General features: G+C 43.9%; 2 protein-coding genes across 3 annotated transcripts; one reads left to right on the top strand and one right to left on the bottom strand.

Annotated features, from left to right (window-relative positions):
* The first annotated feature begins 409 nt into the window (after nt 1-409).
* On the top strand, nt 410-8,137 carry LOC109895439 (cartilage intermediate layer protein 1). 2 transcript variants are annotated; one of them, XM_020489113.2, is made up of 9 exons: nt 410-536; nt 1,652-1,795; nt 3,048-3,113; nt 3,373-3,642; nt 3,825-4,022; nt 4,199-4,513; nt 4,605-4,713; nt 4,823-4,980; nt 5,363-8,137. In XM_020489113.2, exons 2-9 carry the CDS (start codon nt 1,735-1,737, stop codon nt 7,711-7,713), a joined length of 3,528 nt encoding a protein of 1,175 aa, XP_020344702.2. In that variant the 5' UTR covers nt 410-536; nt 1,652-1,734; the 3' UTR covers nt 7,714-8,137. The 2 variants fall into 2 exon arrangements, with proteins under 2 accessions (XP_020344702.2, XP_031686674.1); XM_031830814.1 differs by having other exon boundaries at nt 3,373-3,651.
* Nucleotides 8,138-8,297: 160 nt separating this feature from the next.
* On the bottom strand, nt 8,298-12,730 carry LOC109895440 (eukaryotic translation initiation factor 3 subunit J-A-like). The gene is made up of 8 exons (XM_020489114.2): nt 12,567-12,730; nt 12,328-12,419; nt 11,030-11,081; nt 10,685-10,776; nt 10,496-10,601; nt 10,228-10,404; nt 9,933-10,006; nt 8,298-9,682 (listed from the first exon to the last, which is right to left on the bottom strand). The coding sequence occupies exons 1-8, from the start codon at nt 12,586-12,588 to the stop codon at nt 9,551-9,553; spliced, it is 747 nt and encodes a 248-aa protein (XP_020344703.1). The 5' UTR covers nt 12,589-12,730; the 3' UTR covers nt 8,298-9,550.
* Nucleotides 12,731-16,164: the final 3,434 nt, after the last annotated feature.

Here is a 16,164-nt window from a genome sequence, read left to right as displayed (position 1 = left end):
ACAGTTTTAGGCTTTTACGACGCAATTCAGGGAAACAGATCATCATTTTGGTGCGCATAGAAAGGGGTCAAGAGTGCATGCGCGTTGAGATACATTTTCTCTCACAATAGACAAACATGTTCAGAACACCCAAGAGTATGATGTCATCTTGTAACTGTACATCAAACACAGAGATCATAAACGCTTTAACTAGGTTCCATGTCCACTTAAAATGACGACCCACCTGACTGAGGTCAACTCTCCCTTATGTCTATGTCTAGACCTGGGTATCCTCATCTTTAGACACAGAGGTACAGCAGGTTACAGTAAGCCCCCGACCTTCCCAGAAGCAGCAGCAGAGAGTGGGCTCAGTCATACTTGCGGTCTCCAGTCTTCACGCTCTCAGTTGGCTTCCTGTGAACAGCACAGATCCGACCCCTGGGCTCTGCACTGAGCTATATAAGCGAGAGAGCAGCAGGACCGACAGCACAAGACACAGCACCCTGCATACAGGGAGGAGAGAGACTACTGAACACTACTATAGAGATACTCACAGGGTAAGACTGAGATCATAGCCACCTTCTCTTTCCCTCTCGTTCCCTGTTGACCCATCTTTGAACTTTACTGTTCACGTTGTTCTTTCAACAGACATATTTTTTACAAACTATTTGGGGGTGCTGAAGCGAGTTCAGCTTCTGTTTTTTGAGTGTTGGTTTATTGATGATATAAAAATTTTCAACATTTGTGAGTTCAGACATTTCATAAAATACTGTAAGACATTCTCATTAGTCTGTGTGAACTTGAAAGAAAGTTTGACGTATTGACGGACAATAGGTTTCAGCTTGCATGTGTGTAGCTATGAGAGTTTGTGTGTGATTGTGCAAGGAGGTAGCCTGTTCATGGGAATAAGTAAGTGTGTGCGTGGCTTTTTATGGGATATAATTTGTGTATGTAAGTGTGCTTGTGTGCGTGTGTTTTCTATTTGGCTTGTGAAGCCCTGTGGTTGGTCAATGGATGCAGAAACGTTTTAGTGTTCCCTTGACACCAAGTGATGGCTAGCACAGATGTGTCATTTGAGAAGGGTTCTCCATAATGTTCTTTCATTCTGTATGTTTCTGCACCCGCCTCTAGTTTCACCCCGAGAGACCTCAAAGCGTGAGAAGAATTTTAAAAAATTGCAATTTGTTTTATTTGATAAATCTGTCATTCTGCTTGGGGTATTTAACCACCAATATACTGTATGTTTTTTTATTTTTTTAAATCTCTTCAGTGAAAAAAATGCATTTAATAACTGTCACCGGGTTGTAGATCAGTGGAGGCTGGTGGGAGGAGTTATAGGAGGACCGTCTCATTTTAATGGCTGGAACGCCATTATCGGAACAGTCAAACGTAGTTGCCATATGTTTGATACCTTTCCATTTATTCCATTCCAGCTATTACAATAAGTCCGTCATCCTATAGCTCCTCCCTCCAGCCTCCTTTGGTGGAGGTCCTCTACTTGATATGTTTGAGATATTTATGACCTAATATTCCATCCAGGGAATCATATGCAATAGAAAATAAAATCATTACATTTAGTACTGTGGAACACAAAGTTACACTTTAATGTTTTTGTTTGTTGTTATTCTGCGAGCAATGATTCTGGCTAAGTATTTACATTTTCCCTCTACAGGGGTTGCTGGACTACTCAGTGCTGTCGTGCCTGGCGTGTGAAGGTCATTACCACAAGGTCAGAGGCAACAGCAGTGTGCCAGGATGTGCTGCCTGTCAACATGGGCTCTCCTCCTAGCTCTGGGAGTCACCACTACTGCACAAGGTCGGTCTTCATTAGCAGTTATTATTTACATTCTTACTGTCCCCAATACACACACACACAAACATCCCTAACACACACACACACACACACACACAAACATCCCTAACACACACACACAAACATCCCTAACACACACACACACACACACACACACACACACACGAACATGCAAGACACACACACAGCTCCGTTTGGGAGCTGTAACTCCATAATTCATTCACAAGGCTCAGCTTGGGAATTGTAACTATTTCAACTGGAAAACTAAAAATGTTTCCAACATGTGTCAAAACGTAAACCAGGATGATATCCTGTATGTGGAAATTCGACTATCATTGATAATTTCATTATACAGTTTAGATAATACTCTCATGTGAATTTGAGAAGTCAGAACAGAGGTCTCCTTTGGACATAGACAGCAGCCTGGTGATCCTCTGACTCTGCAGAAGCTTGTGCTCCTTCTTCTCCCAAACCGTTAGTAAACAGAGACATGTTGTTGCATGTCCCCATTACGGATTCTGCTCCACATCCTTAAGTAGGCGGGATATGTATAAGCCCAAGGCTAAGGAGACACCTGTCTGCAATTGGCCACACAAGTATGTGCCAGTAGCGTGCTTATACTGAGCCCCAATGTGAACTCAGAACAATTATAGTGTTTGGTGGGTACTGTAAATGCAATGGTCTGGGAAAAGTCCAGATGTGCATTATGTAACACTGTACACTACAAATGTAAGTCTGTAAATTACACAGCAATGATAATGAATAAATGAGTACCAATATCTTGGGATCAGTGACATTAGTACAAAGCAGTTGATCGTTTCAGGCTGAGAGTAACGATGGGACATGAATGGAAAAGAAATCAACTCTTGTAGCCTTTTCACTGTTGGTCCACAACATATTTCCTTGACCACTTTGAAATGCCATTGGCACATTCATGTGTTGGAGCAATTCATTTTATTTCCAAAGTACAGGGCAAATCACCAGAAATAGATTAGAGTGTGGCATAACATGAAGAGAAAGTCAGTCGTAATATATTGTTCCATGACTCAGAGTATGGTTGAAAAGTTGAACGATTTGAAAGATACAGATTCATTCCAATTGCTTTACGGGTGGCCAGACTACTCTAGGAAGAAATAGCCAGAGGTTTGGTCTTTCTGGTCTGAGGTTTGGCCAGTCTGATCGGCATTAAGGAATTGGTCTGATGTCACAACAGGTCAATCATGAGTCATCGTGAGGTGTGTGTGATGTTTTACAGGAACATGGAGGAGAGACAGTTTGAGAGCTGCGAGACAAAAAAACCCTGCAGTGTACCACTCTGAAGGTAACATCCCAAAATACATATCTTTACACAATTGTCACTACTGTGGCTTTAAGTCCAGGTTGTGGCTTTCAGTCTGGTTAATGTCCATGTAATAATATGGTATGAAGAACTATAACTTTCCGAATCACAGCCCAATGGCACCACTTATGTTTACGGCAGCAGCGAAAAGAGCTAAACAATGTAATGCCATTGTTTTATGGCCAAAGAGGAAACACTAACATTCTGAAGTAGTACTCACTGTGCGACATTCTGTGTCCAGATAACTATGAGTGGACCACTTGGTTCAACGTGGACCACCCTGGAGGTCGAGGAGACTATGAGCAGTTGGATGCTATCCGTTTCTACTACCGTGCGCGGGTGTGTGACGCCCCCCGGGCCCTGGAGGCTCGCACCACTGACTGGATCTCCGCTCGCAACACGGGGGAGAAGATCCACGCAGACCCTAACCTGGGCTTCTGGTGCGCCAACGCTGAGCAGGCCCCTGGCCGCAACTGCTCCAACTACGCTGTGCGCTTCCTGTGCCCTAAAGGTCAGTCTGGTATGTGTGGCTGGGAGCCTTACTTTAAATACAGTTGAGAAGTAGCTACTGTATTACGTCAAATAAAACAGTTCTATAATAGTAAAAGGCTTCATTTATCCTCCAAGCAACATTTCTATCTACTGCAATTATATCTGTCTTTTGTAATGGAGTGAAAACCTGCTTTCAATCAGGCAACATTGGGTCAGAAGGCTCTCAGGATGCCTGGGGTCCTTGGTCAGACTGGAGCCATTGCTCTGCCAAGTGTGGTCAGGTGGCAATGCAGGTGCGCTCCAGGAAATGCCAGTCCCAGCCTAAGCAGTGGGATAAGCAGTGCAGCGGACCTACAATGGAGGGTAGAGCCTGCAAAGGACCTGAATGCCCTGGGACTGGTAAGTCGCTATCAACATCTCCATTACAGCTATTAAATATGAATACTAATATAAATATAAATACTTCTGTAATGTCACAGTACCATTAGCATTTTATTCTAGAAATGGTCATGATCTAAACCAATGTACAAAGTCCCTGTCTGACATGTTAAACTGTATTGCTGCGGTTGTTCCAGGTTGCACACTGCACTGTGAGATGGGTAGGATGAATGCGGAGTGTGACGCCTGCATGTGTCAGGACCACATTATACTGGGCTCTGTCCGCAGTGCTGGAGGTCTCCCTGCCCCAGGGGCCACCATCCTCCGCTTCGGCCCCAGCTCCAAACTCCTCACCCTCACTGACCACAATGGACACTTCCGCATCCCAGGGATCTGTCCCGACGGCAACGCCACACTTACCGTCCAGCTGCGGAACCATGCCCCTCACACAGTCACTGTGCCCCACAGCACCGAACACACCTCTGTCCTCAGTATCATGCTGAAAAGAGCAGGTAAAATGGTCACAAAAAATGAAATGAAAGCTTACATTGTTACATTTCTATGTTTTACATTGGTCTCAGACACTGTAATGTGATCCCTCAGAGAAGCTCCATGTGGTAAAGAACCCTGAGAACAAGGCAAGAAGAGAGGGCCAGACAGCTGCTCTCTGCTGCAAAGTGGGTGGATCACCAGAGCCAGAAGAGTACCAGTGGTAAGCCAATGGATCTCTAATGACCGCTTGAAAAATGTTATATATACCATATCAAAATCAAACAGATTTAGCTGAGTATAGTGTTCAACAGTCTTCTGTGACTTGGTAGGTTTCACAACGGCAGCCTGCTGGACAGGAAGCAGCTGAACTATGACAGCACGCTGGTCTTAAGAAACCTGAGCATGGAGCAGACTGGGGAGTACTACTGCAGAGCCAGCAACCAGGCTGGGGCCATCAAGTCCAAACCAGCCATAGTCACAGTCTTAGGTCTGATCCCAAAGCACCACGGTTGATATTCACACACTCATATTTACTATGTGAACAGCCATTAGCATGATCTAGAAGACGAGGCGTCTTAATAGGTGTGCGTTTCTTTTTCTTCTAAATCATGCTAATGGCTGTTCACATAGTAAATATGAGTGTGTGAATTGAAAATGAGTAGAAACTTGAAAATAAGAGAGCCGCACACTCTAGGAGCTCAGATGCAAAAATGTAATACCAACGTTTCGACAGCCATTAGCATGACATCAGTCAATGATCAGATGGAGAATGAAAGGGTATTGATTCTCTCAAAATAATTCCATTGTATAATCAGATTGTAAATCTTTTAATATGGGATGGTCTCTTTTCTACCCCTTTCTCCTCACAGGTAAAGATCAACCTTCATGTAACCCCAAACCCGAATCCTACCTTATTCGCTTACCTCATGACTGCTATCAAAACAGCTCGGACTCACTCTATTACGACGTAGGAAAGTGCCTCTCAGGAACTTGTGCAGGACAGCTGGACAATGGAATCAGGTGCAAAGACTCAGTGGCATACTGCTGTGGGGTGGCAAAGATGGAGGAGAAACAACTGAAATGCCAGGGCTATGAACTCCCCACCATGGTGGTGACCGGATGTGGCTGTCAGAAGTGTGTGGAGACCAGAGTCATTGTGCGTGGGCGGGCTGTGGCCGCAGACACTGGGGAGCCCATGAGATTTGGTCACGTGTACATCAATGGAGCCAGAGTCAGCCGAACAGGCTACAAAGGCACCTTCTCCATCCAGGTCCCCCATGACACTGAGAGGCTGGTGATGACCTTTGTGGACAACATGGATAAGTTCATCAACACCACCAAGGTTCTTCCATTCAACACCAAAGGGGGTGCAGTCTACCATGAGATCAAGCTTTTGAGGAAGAAGGAACCAGTGACCATCAGCTCAACAGAGCTCAACACTCTTCAGCTGGGAGAGGTGGAAGGCCAGGATCCTATTGCTGAGATCCAGATCCCACCCAACTCCTTCTACAAGCAGAGTGGAGAAGTATTTGTGGGTAATGTGAAGGCTAGCATCACTTTTCTGGACGCTAGAGACGTGTCCACAGCAGCAGCCGCACAGAGTGACCTCAACTTCGTAGGAGATGAGGGTGACACCTTGCCCCTAAGAACCTATGGTATGTTCTCAGTTGACTTCAGGGACGAGGAGGCCGGAGAACCACTGAACGCCGGAGAGGTGAAGGTGAAAATGGATTCAACACAGGTGAAAATGCCTGAGCACCTGGACACCATGAAGCTGTGGTCCTTGAACCCCGACACAGGCATGTGGGAGGAGGAGGGGAGCTTCCAGATGGAGAAGAAGCAACGTGGTAAAAGGGAAGAGAGGACCTTCCTCATTGGGAACATGGAGATCAGAGAGAGGAGGCTGTTTAACCTGGACGTCCCAGAGAACAGGAGGTGTTACATCAAGGTGCGAGGCTTCCGCAGCGATCGCTTCATGGCCAGCGAGCAGGTAGAGGGAGTGGTGGTGACCCTGATCAACATGGAGCCCACTGCAGGTTACTCCTCCAACCCTCGTGCCTGGGGACGCTTTGACAGCGTAATCACTGGCCCCAATGGTGCCTGTCTGCCTGCCTTCTGCGACGACCAGAAAGCTGACGCATATTCTGCCCATGTCATGGCCAACATGGGAGGAGAAGAACTCGAGGCAGTCCCATCTGCTCCTAAGTTTAACCCCAACATCATTGGAGTCCCTCAGCCATACCTGGGCAAGCTGAACTACAGACGGTCAGACCACAATGACCCCAGGTTAAAGAAGACAGCCTTCAGCATCAATGTGGCCAAGCCCAGCCCAAACACAGCTGAAGAGCTCAACGGACCAGTGTACTCATTTGACCAACTGAAAGAGTGTGAGGAAGCCCCATTTACTGCAGGCCACTTCCGCTTCACCAGAGTGGAGGGAGATCGCTACGACTACAACACAGTGCCTTTCAACGAAGACGATCCTATGAGCTGGACAGAAGACTACCTGAGCTGGTGGCCCAAGCCCATGGAGTACCGAGCCTGCTATGTCAAGGTCAAGATCAATGGTCCCCATGAGATCAACATGCGCTCCCGAAACCAGGGCGGCACTCACCCAAAGACCGTTGGCCAACTGTATGGCCTCCGCGACACCCGCAGCATCCGCGACATGGACCAGTCCACTGTCTCTGCTGTGTGCCTGGAGTTCAAGTGCAGCGGCATGCTCTACGACCAGGACCGAGTGGACCGCACTCTGGTGAAGGTGATCCCTCAGGGCAGCTGTAAGAGGGACAATGTTAACTCCATGCTTCAAGAGTACCTAATTAATCACCTGCCTCTAGCCGTCAACAACGACACCAATGAGTTCACAATGCTGGCACCACTGGACCCTCTGGGCCACAACTATGGCATCTACACAGTGACAGACCAGGACCCCCGCACAGCTAAAGAGATAGCACTGGGACGCTGCTTTGATGGCACTTCTGACGGCACTTCCCGTGTCATGAAGAGCAACGAGGGAGTGGCACTTACCTTTACCTGTGGCAACCGTGAGGTGACCCGTCAAAGCGTGTTCCAGGCTCTGCAGAACTCCCCCGGGCAGTCTTCGGCGAGGGCAGTGAGGGATGGCCGAGGCAGGAAGCAGAGAGCAGGAGCCAATGCACTCCGCAACAGCCGTAGACGCAGTACTCGGAATCCCACTGACACACGCACCTCAGGCTAAAGTACAGCACTACAGATCAGGGTCTCCACATCAGACATGTTGGCAAATCACTAAAGAAAGTGGGTATTGGTGATGGGATTCAAATGTATATATTTTAGCCCTTTAGTAAAGATAGTACATTATGAAGACAAAAAAACTGTTTGTAATAACATTTCATTTGTTACTGAAAGATGTTTTTCAATTGTAAGGCCCATAACCATAAATTCATAACGTAACTAATTTTTGATCTATAACACAGGTAACGCCCAGGGAACATTTGGAGATTTTAATGTTAGTGCAAATATTGTATTTTCTTCACCTGTGGTGTGATTCATATTTACTACTTGAAATTGTAAATAATGGGATATTTATTACACATGCCATTCAAGAATGTAACCAGTGATTAAGACAACACGCCCAAAATAAAACAAGAACAACCTGAGAACATGTGTCAGATTGCTGATTCGCTTGCACAAGTCTTTGTTGGCACACATTCACAATATAGCTGACAACATTGTGAAGCGCACACTAGACAAGCTACTTCTAATTCATGAAAGCCATAACGGGCAGTGAAATCAGGAAGGGAAAAAAGTAAAGAAATAGAATCATTTCGACCAGTGATTTTATTCAATTAGATGCATATAAAACACTGAAGAGCTCGTAATCTTTTATGGTATATTGTACACCATTTCCAATTTCCTTAACGATTTGAAAACTATCAAATGTTAGAAAATAGGAATAAACATGTCCGTTTCTACCAGTATGAAGACACTAAGGTCAGCCCATAAGCCCCCTCCTCGTCTCACTTGATACAAGCCCGCAGAAGCAATGTTAAGGAGACCAGTTGTGTGAGAAAATGCCAGATCACAATTTTATCTGCATTAGTAGTAATTAATGAGCAAATTCTCTGTCATGCACACAAATGAACTAAAATCACTCAACTGTTCAAGGATATTCAAGAGATGTATCCAGAGGATGTCCATGAGGTTTGAGTCACATCTATGGTAAAAATGAATTAGGCTTGGGCGGTAAAACCATATGATTCTGAATACAACTGCTTAGAACAACCATCTTAGACATGCCAAATAAATTATCTCCAGCTATACATTTGGTTTGCTAACTTACTAGATCAGTGGCTAGCTTGCATGATCAAGCTTCTTTGTTACAGCAGAGACAATCAATTCCCTCCTGGATAAATCCCTGCCGCTTAAAATGTATTTTGAGCGTACAGGACCAGTATGATGGTATGAAAATCTAGATACCGCCCAACTCTAAAATGCATTACACTTGTCTATCCATTTTTACAGTGAATGCATAAGCCCCCTGTAAAAACTACTAAACACGTAGTGTCAGTTTCAAAGCATGAACGCAACTTTCAATAGATAAAGATAACATGTGTATTTGGCAACCAACGTTATAGATACTATATACTTTCCTGTAAGAAACCCATCGACAGGTAAAGCGAAACACCTATATTTATAGACATTCTGGGTGAAATTTGCATAGAACCTAATTTGTTTAGATGTCACTGCAGTAGCAACTGGAATTTGACATGAGCGTATAATTTCTCAAAATCAAAAACGTGCTCTACAAATCGCATACAGCGTGTAAAGTATTTTTCACTGTTCTGTATCTTTTTATGAAGTTTGGAGGCTGAATGAGAGAAAAGGCCATTTCATTACGTAATAACAGAAGTGTTGGTACTGGATGCTACCTGTATAGTCCCTCAGATCATTGAAGCAAAATGAAAGGGCGACACATTGTTCAGGTTTTTCCAGAATGACACTGGATAGCATGAGAAGTACAGCTGCATTTCTGAGGGTTAAAAGGTGAAAGGGCAGTGGGGATATAGCCGTCGTCACATGAAGTCATCATAGTCTTGGGTGTAGCCACCATCGAATTCTCCATAGTCTGCAAGGTCATCTTTCCCCTTGGCTTTCATACCACCACCAAGTACAACTCCTTTCTTCTTCTTTTTGCCTTTGATTGCCTGTGGAACCAAAACAAAAAACTTAAATCATTGCTACAAATAAACAGTTGGTGTTCTTCAAAGTGAATATTCATGTATATGGGGCAACCAGGGTGAAAGTTAATTCCTTGAGCAGAGTCCAATGAAATGCAATATGGAGGTACTGGTAGAGGGCTCCCTCCACTGAATGTAAGGAGAACTACAATTCATGAAAACTCCAGAAGGATGACATCATTTTTGTTCTGCATGAATAAGACGATCAACAACTTACCTTTTCTTGCTTCTGTTTTTCATTAAGTAGAACTGTCAGGGAAGAGCTGATTTTCTTTAAGTCTTCAACTTCCACTGTGTAGAAACAGGACATTTATTTTAGACACATTAACACAATGGTTGAGCCTGAATGTTAGTGAACTCCAAATATGTCAAGTCAAACCATTGTTGAATGGCTCATGTATATAAACATATCTCGACATGTAGTTTGGCATTTGTTTTAAAGTAATAAGTGCACAAACCTAAAACACACTGAATAATAAAGTTTCATAATTCATGAAGGATGTTGAACTCACATGAAATACAAAGCTCCCGAAACAACGACTCCAAGAAGCTCGAATAATGCACAGATTTTTCATACTGTAATATCTTCACTTTCAGCAACTTTTCAAACTCTGTGAAGTCCTCTTTAGAAGATGGGCACATGGCTTCAATTCCAGAAACATTGTTTGTGGTACTACCCCCTGAAATTCCTGAAATGACAAAAACAAAAACTAATGAGAACACACAATAACAGTATGGCTGGCTAGTGGGTAAACCTGACAGGATATTCCAGGACCTTACCAAACGCCTCTTTTGCCAGCTCCAAGTCTGCTTCCTCCTGCATCTTCTGGACTTTCAACTTTTCTGCTAGCTGTTGTTCAGGTGTAAGCTCTTCCTCTTCATCCAACTAACAACAAGAAAAAAGTAAAGGATCCATAAGAGAGAAAAGATTCAGAACTGCAAGGTTAATCCAACATTTCCTAAACTCACATTCTTTTTCAGCTCTTGTTGCTTTTTCCTTAGCCGGTTTTCTTTCTCCTTTATTTTTTCGGCCAGTTTTTTCTTCTCAGACACTTTGGCCTCTGAAATAAAAAAGCAACGTTAGCGCAAACCTCTGGAACAGAAACCACCATAAAATTAAGTTGAAAGTACACATTTTCAGCCAGTACACGATAATAAAAAGACAAGGCAGCAGCCAGTATGATGCAGGAAAATGTTGGTGATCTATTCAAAAAAATATATACAGGCATGTGCAGATCAACATATGATATATGACAACAGGCTGCAGCCACTACTTTATCTAACCATTGGTTGTAAAGTTGTATATTTCTGCACCTGATTTCTTTGCCTCTGCTTTCTTCTCTTCCTCTTCATCATCCCAGTTATCCTGCAGAGGGAGAACAGGCGAATGAGTCAAATGATGTGACGAGGGGTAGTTGTGGTTGGTTCTGGGACTTGTCTACAGTAGGTCTCGACTTAATTTTCAAGGAAATCAACAAGATCTGAGGTCGAGACCAACTGCATTATCAAACATCAGAAGACATGTCAGAACCAGTCACAGCCACATTATCACAAAATGTGGTTATGGAAAGCATTTCAACCAATATTTGGCAAATGTTTCATATCCACTGATACCCCAATAAGGGAATAAGACAGGTACCTAGCCCAAGTCGAAAAAAAAGGGGGAAAAAAGTCTCTCGGGGTCGGCCATCATTGTAAATAAGTTGTTCTTAACTGACTTGCCTAGTTAAATAAAGGTTTAATTTAAATAAAAACTATGGGCCTACTGTACTGATCAAGTTTTGCTTCGAGGACATGAAAACACCATACGACTTGAACACTACCTATATTCGACAGAAACTATGGTCAACAATTGAAACTGCTTTGCTAGCCTTTTCCACAGCTGTATGATCCCACAGTAACGCTATACATTCGGATGAATTTCTAGACAAATGGTGAAAATGAGTCAACGGGATGAGTCTGTTGAAGATTCTCTAAAACACACTTTACGTTTAGCATATGTCAGAGTTGGAAGCATCTAGTAGTAAGGCTCAATTCTGTCATATCATCATCAGGGAAGATTGACGTTGGCAACTAACGTTAGCAAGCTAACTTACATTCAAGTGCATATGTATCAAATGTATAAAAAAGCCTTGAACTGACTTCAATGGCCAATCGCACACAGATTATGATTCATGTTTATCTTAAAAGCTAGCCAGTCAACACATTAGTTGACATAACTTGCCAAGTTAGCTGCTAACCTAAAAAGCTAGTTCAGTAGCTAACGTTAGCTTGCTTCTAACTTAGCCCCCCCCAAAAGGAACCAACGTAGATCAATTCCAAAATAAAGTGTCAGAGAACGAGTCTATGCTCAGCTAGAACCAAGAGACACACGCTGACAGTTCTCACATGTGCGGCCTCACAGCTTGTACAAGATCGAGCTAGCTAAGATATATCGGTTAACGCTAACTAGCTAGAAACGTGGATAATGCTATGCTAGTTGGCGGCTAGCTAGCTAATGTCCACAGACTAACTAACAAGGCGTGTTGTGTTAGACACAACTAACGGGTTAATGATGACCTGAAATATGGCATTCATCGTGTAAGTAGCTAGCTAGTTAGTTGTTTGGTTACCTTCACATCTTCATCTTCGTCTTCGCCTTCCCATTTGTCCAGCACTACCGCCTTTTTGATCGGCGCGACGTCCGGCTCGAAGTTGTCAGCGTCTATAAATACACATTGTAATGGTAACTAACAGTTATCTTAAACGTTCAGAAACGATAAACGAGCTATTATCAATCACAATGTTACACATATTTCCCAAAACCCTAAATATAGCTGTCGCACGATATAATTTCGAACTTTCTTCTCACCCCAATCGTCGGCATCCGCCATCTTGGCTGTGTGTGTGCGGGTTTGACAGAACTCTGAACTGAAAGCGGCAAAGCAGATGGAGCAAGTAGACAACGAGGCTCTGCAATGCTAGGAGTTGCTGATCTCTTTAAAAAAAAAAAAAAAAAAAAAAAAAATCAAGAAAGGAAATCCCCTTCATGGAAAAGTATGCCTTTTATTGAGTAAAAAAAAAATCGCACTGTCCCTTGATCTTACATTTTAATATGAAATATTTAATTAAAGGCATAATCTCTAATTTCAACGCCATGACCCTGCCACTTTGTTGAGGAAATGATTGACAGCTCCATGTTAAACGTATTTTTCAGCTAAACATTTTGCTGCCAAGAAAACAAATCTAAATTAAAAGGAGTACAATGCAGAAGTTATTTATTAGAAAACATTTATATTGTAGTCAATGGCACTCTGACATTGCTCGTCCTAATATTTTTCTTTATTTTTAGATTTGTTTTTAGATATTTTTTATTTCACCTTTATTTAACCAGGTAGGCAAGTTGAGAACAAGTTCTCATTTACAATTGCGACCTGGCCAAGATAAAGCAAAGCAGTTCGACACATACAACAACACAGTTACACGGAGTAAAACAAAGAGTCAATTAATACAATAGAAAAATAAGTCTATATACAATGTGAGCAAATGAGGTGAGACAAGGGAGGTAAAAGCAACAAACAAAAAAGGCCATGGTGGTGAAGTAAATACAATATAGCAAGTAAAACACTGGAAAGGTAGATTTGCAGTGGAAGAATGTGCAAAGTGGAGATAAATAATGGGGTGCAAAGAAGCTAAATAAATACAGTTGGGGGAGAGGTAGTTGTTTGGGCTAAATTATAGATGGGCTATGTACAGGTGCAGTAATCTGTGAGCTGCTCTGACAGCTGGTGCTTAAAGCTAGTGAGGGAGATAAGTGTTTCCAGTTTCAGAGATTTCTGTAGTTCATTCCAGTCATTGGCAGCAGAGAACTGGAAGGAGAGGCGGCCAAAGGAAGAATTGGTTTTGGGGGTGACCTGCTGGAGCGCGTGCTACAGGTGGGTGCTGTTATGGTGACCAGCGAGCTGAGATAAGGGGGGACTTTACCTAGCAGGGTCTTGTAGATGACCTGGAGCCAGTGGGTTTGGCAACGAGTATGAAGCGATGGCCAGCCAAAGAGAGCATACAGGTCACCGTTATGGGTAGTATATGGGGCTTTGGTGACAAAACAGATGGCACTGTGATAGACTGCATCTAATTTATTGAGTAGTGTGTTGGAGGCTATTTTGTAAATGACATCACCGAAGTCGAGGATCAGTAGGATGGTCAGTTTTACAAGGGTATGTTTGGCAGCATGAGTGAAGGATGCTTTGTTGTGAAATAGGAAGCCAATTCTAGATTTAACTTTGGATTGGAGATGTTTGATATGAGTCACAAGAGTTTACAGTCTAACCAGACACCTAGGTATTTGTAGTTGTCCACATATTCTAAGTCAGAACCGTCCAGAGTAGTGATGTTGGACGGGCGGGCAGGTGCAGGCAGCGATCGGTTGAAGAGCATGCATTTAGTTTTACTTGTATTTAAGAGCAGTTGGAGGCCACGGAAGGAGAGTTGTATGGCATTGAAGCTCATCTGGAGGGTTGTTAACACAGTGTCCAAAGAAGGACCAGAAGTATACAGAATGGTGTCGTCTGCATAGAGGTGGATCAGAGACTCACCAGCAGCAAGAGCGACATCATTGATGTATACAGAGAAGAGATTCGGTCCAAGAATTTAACCCTGTGGCACCCCCATAGAGACTGCCAGAGGCCCAGACAACAGGCCCTCCGATTTGACACACTGAACTCTATCAGAGAAGTAGTTGGTGAACCAGGCGAGGCAATCAGTTGAGAAACCAAGGCTATCGAGTCTGCCGATGAGGATGTGGTGATTGACAGAGTCGAAAGCCTTGGCCAGGTCGATGAAGACGGCTGCACAGTACTGTCTTTTATCGATGGCGGGTATGATATTGTTTAGTACCTTGAGCGTGGCTGAGGTGCACCCGTGACCGGCTCGGAAACCAGATTGCCCAGCGGAGAAGGTACGGTGGGATTCGAGATGGTCAGTGATCTGTTTGTTGACTTGGCTTTCGAAGACCTTAGATAGGCAGGGCAGGATGGATATAGGTCTGTAGCAGTTTGGGTCAAGAGTGTCTCTCCCTTTGAAGAGGGGGATGACTGCGGAAGCTTTCCAATCCTTGGGGATCTCAGACGATATGAAAGAGGTTGAACAGGCTGGTAATAGGGGTTGCGACAATGGCGGCGGATAGTTTCAGAAATAGAGGGTCCAGATTGTCAAGCCCAGCTGATTTGTACGGGTCCAGGTTTTGCAGCTCTTTCAGAACATTTGTTAACTGGATTTGGGTAAAGGCGAAGCTGGGGAGGCTTGGGCGACTAGCTGCGGGGAGGGGGTGGGGTGGGGCGGAGCTGTTGGCAGAGGTTGGAGTAGCCAGGAGGAAGGCATGGCCAGCCGTTGAGAAATGCTTGTTAAAGTTTTCGATAATCATGGATTTATCGGTGGTGACCGTGTTACCTAGCCTCAGTGCAGTGGGCAGCTGGGAGGAGGTGCTCTTGTTCTCCATGGACTTCACAGTGTCCCAGAACTTTTTGGAGTTTGAGCTACAGGCCTTTTCTTTCCAGACTGACTGCGTGTATTGGTTCCTGACTTCCCTGAACAGTTGCATATCGCGGGGACTATTCGATGCTATTGCAGTCCGCCACAGGATGTTTTTGTGCTGGTCGAGGGCAGTCAGGTCTGGAGTGAACCAAGGGACATATCTGTTCTTAGTTCTGCATTTTTTGAATAACCATCCATTACAAAAGCCTTACTCAAATATATTACAAGTTATTGTTTAACATTGTAGTTTTGTGGGAGAGAGTCCTCGTGGCCCATTGGGGGTGAGAGGGTTACACATCAGAAGGGGAGGCCATTACAGAGCAGAAACTAACAGCACCATCAGCAGTCCCAGAAGGTGACAGAGAGGCCTAGGGCACAGTGCCAGCCCTGGTGACCTGCCTGCATGGGGACACACAAACACAAAAGCAACAATAACTGTATGGAGACAAAGTCAACATCAACTCAACAATAGAATTAGCATACAATTCCATCCTACATCCAACACTCCCTCAAACCTTGAGCTGTCCTTCTTCCACTCGATCCTGATTCCTCTTCTTATTCAGACTCAAAGTTACAAAATGTACATGCTGAAAGTATGTACTGACATAATACGCATCTAATTTAATTACCCTCGACTAAGATCAAGACAATGTTAACTTCAGTGAAATTTGCTAGATAGGTAGCCTAGTGGTGCAAGATCGAATTCCCGAGCTGACAAGGAAAATGTTGTCGTTCTGCCCCTGAAAAAGGCTGTTCCTAGGCCATCATTGAAAATAAGAATGTGTTCTTAACGGACTTGCCTAGTTTAAAAAGAAGAAGACATAGCTATCAGCTCCACACGTCACAAAATCAATCGCTGTTTATAGGAGAAACATTCTGGGCTGGGTCAAACAGGACATGGACACAAAAAAAAAAAAAATTGATAGGAGGCAATACAA

The sequence above is a fragment of the Oncorhynchus kisutch genome, linkage group LG8 (assembly GCF_002021735.2).
Source record: "Oncorhynchus kisutch isolate 150728-3 linkage group LG8, Okis_V2, whole genome shotgun sequence".
In the NCBI taxonomy this organism is placed as follows: Eukaryota; Metazoa; Chordata; class Actinopteri; order Salmoniformes; family Salmonidae; genus Oncorhynchus; species Oncorhynchus kisutch.
This window is presented reverse-complemented; position numbering and strand designations above follow the sequence as displayed.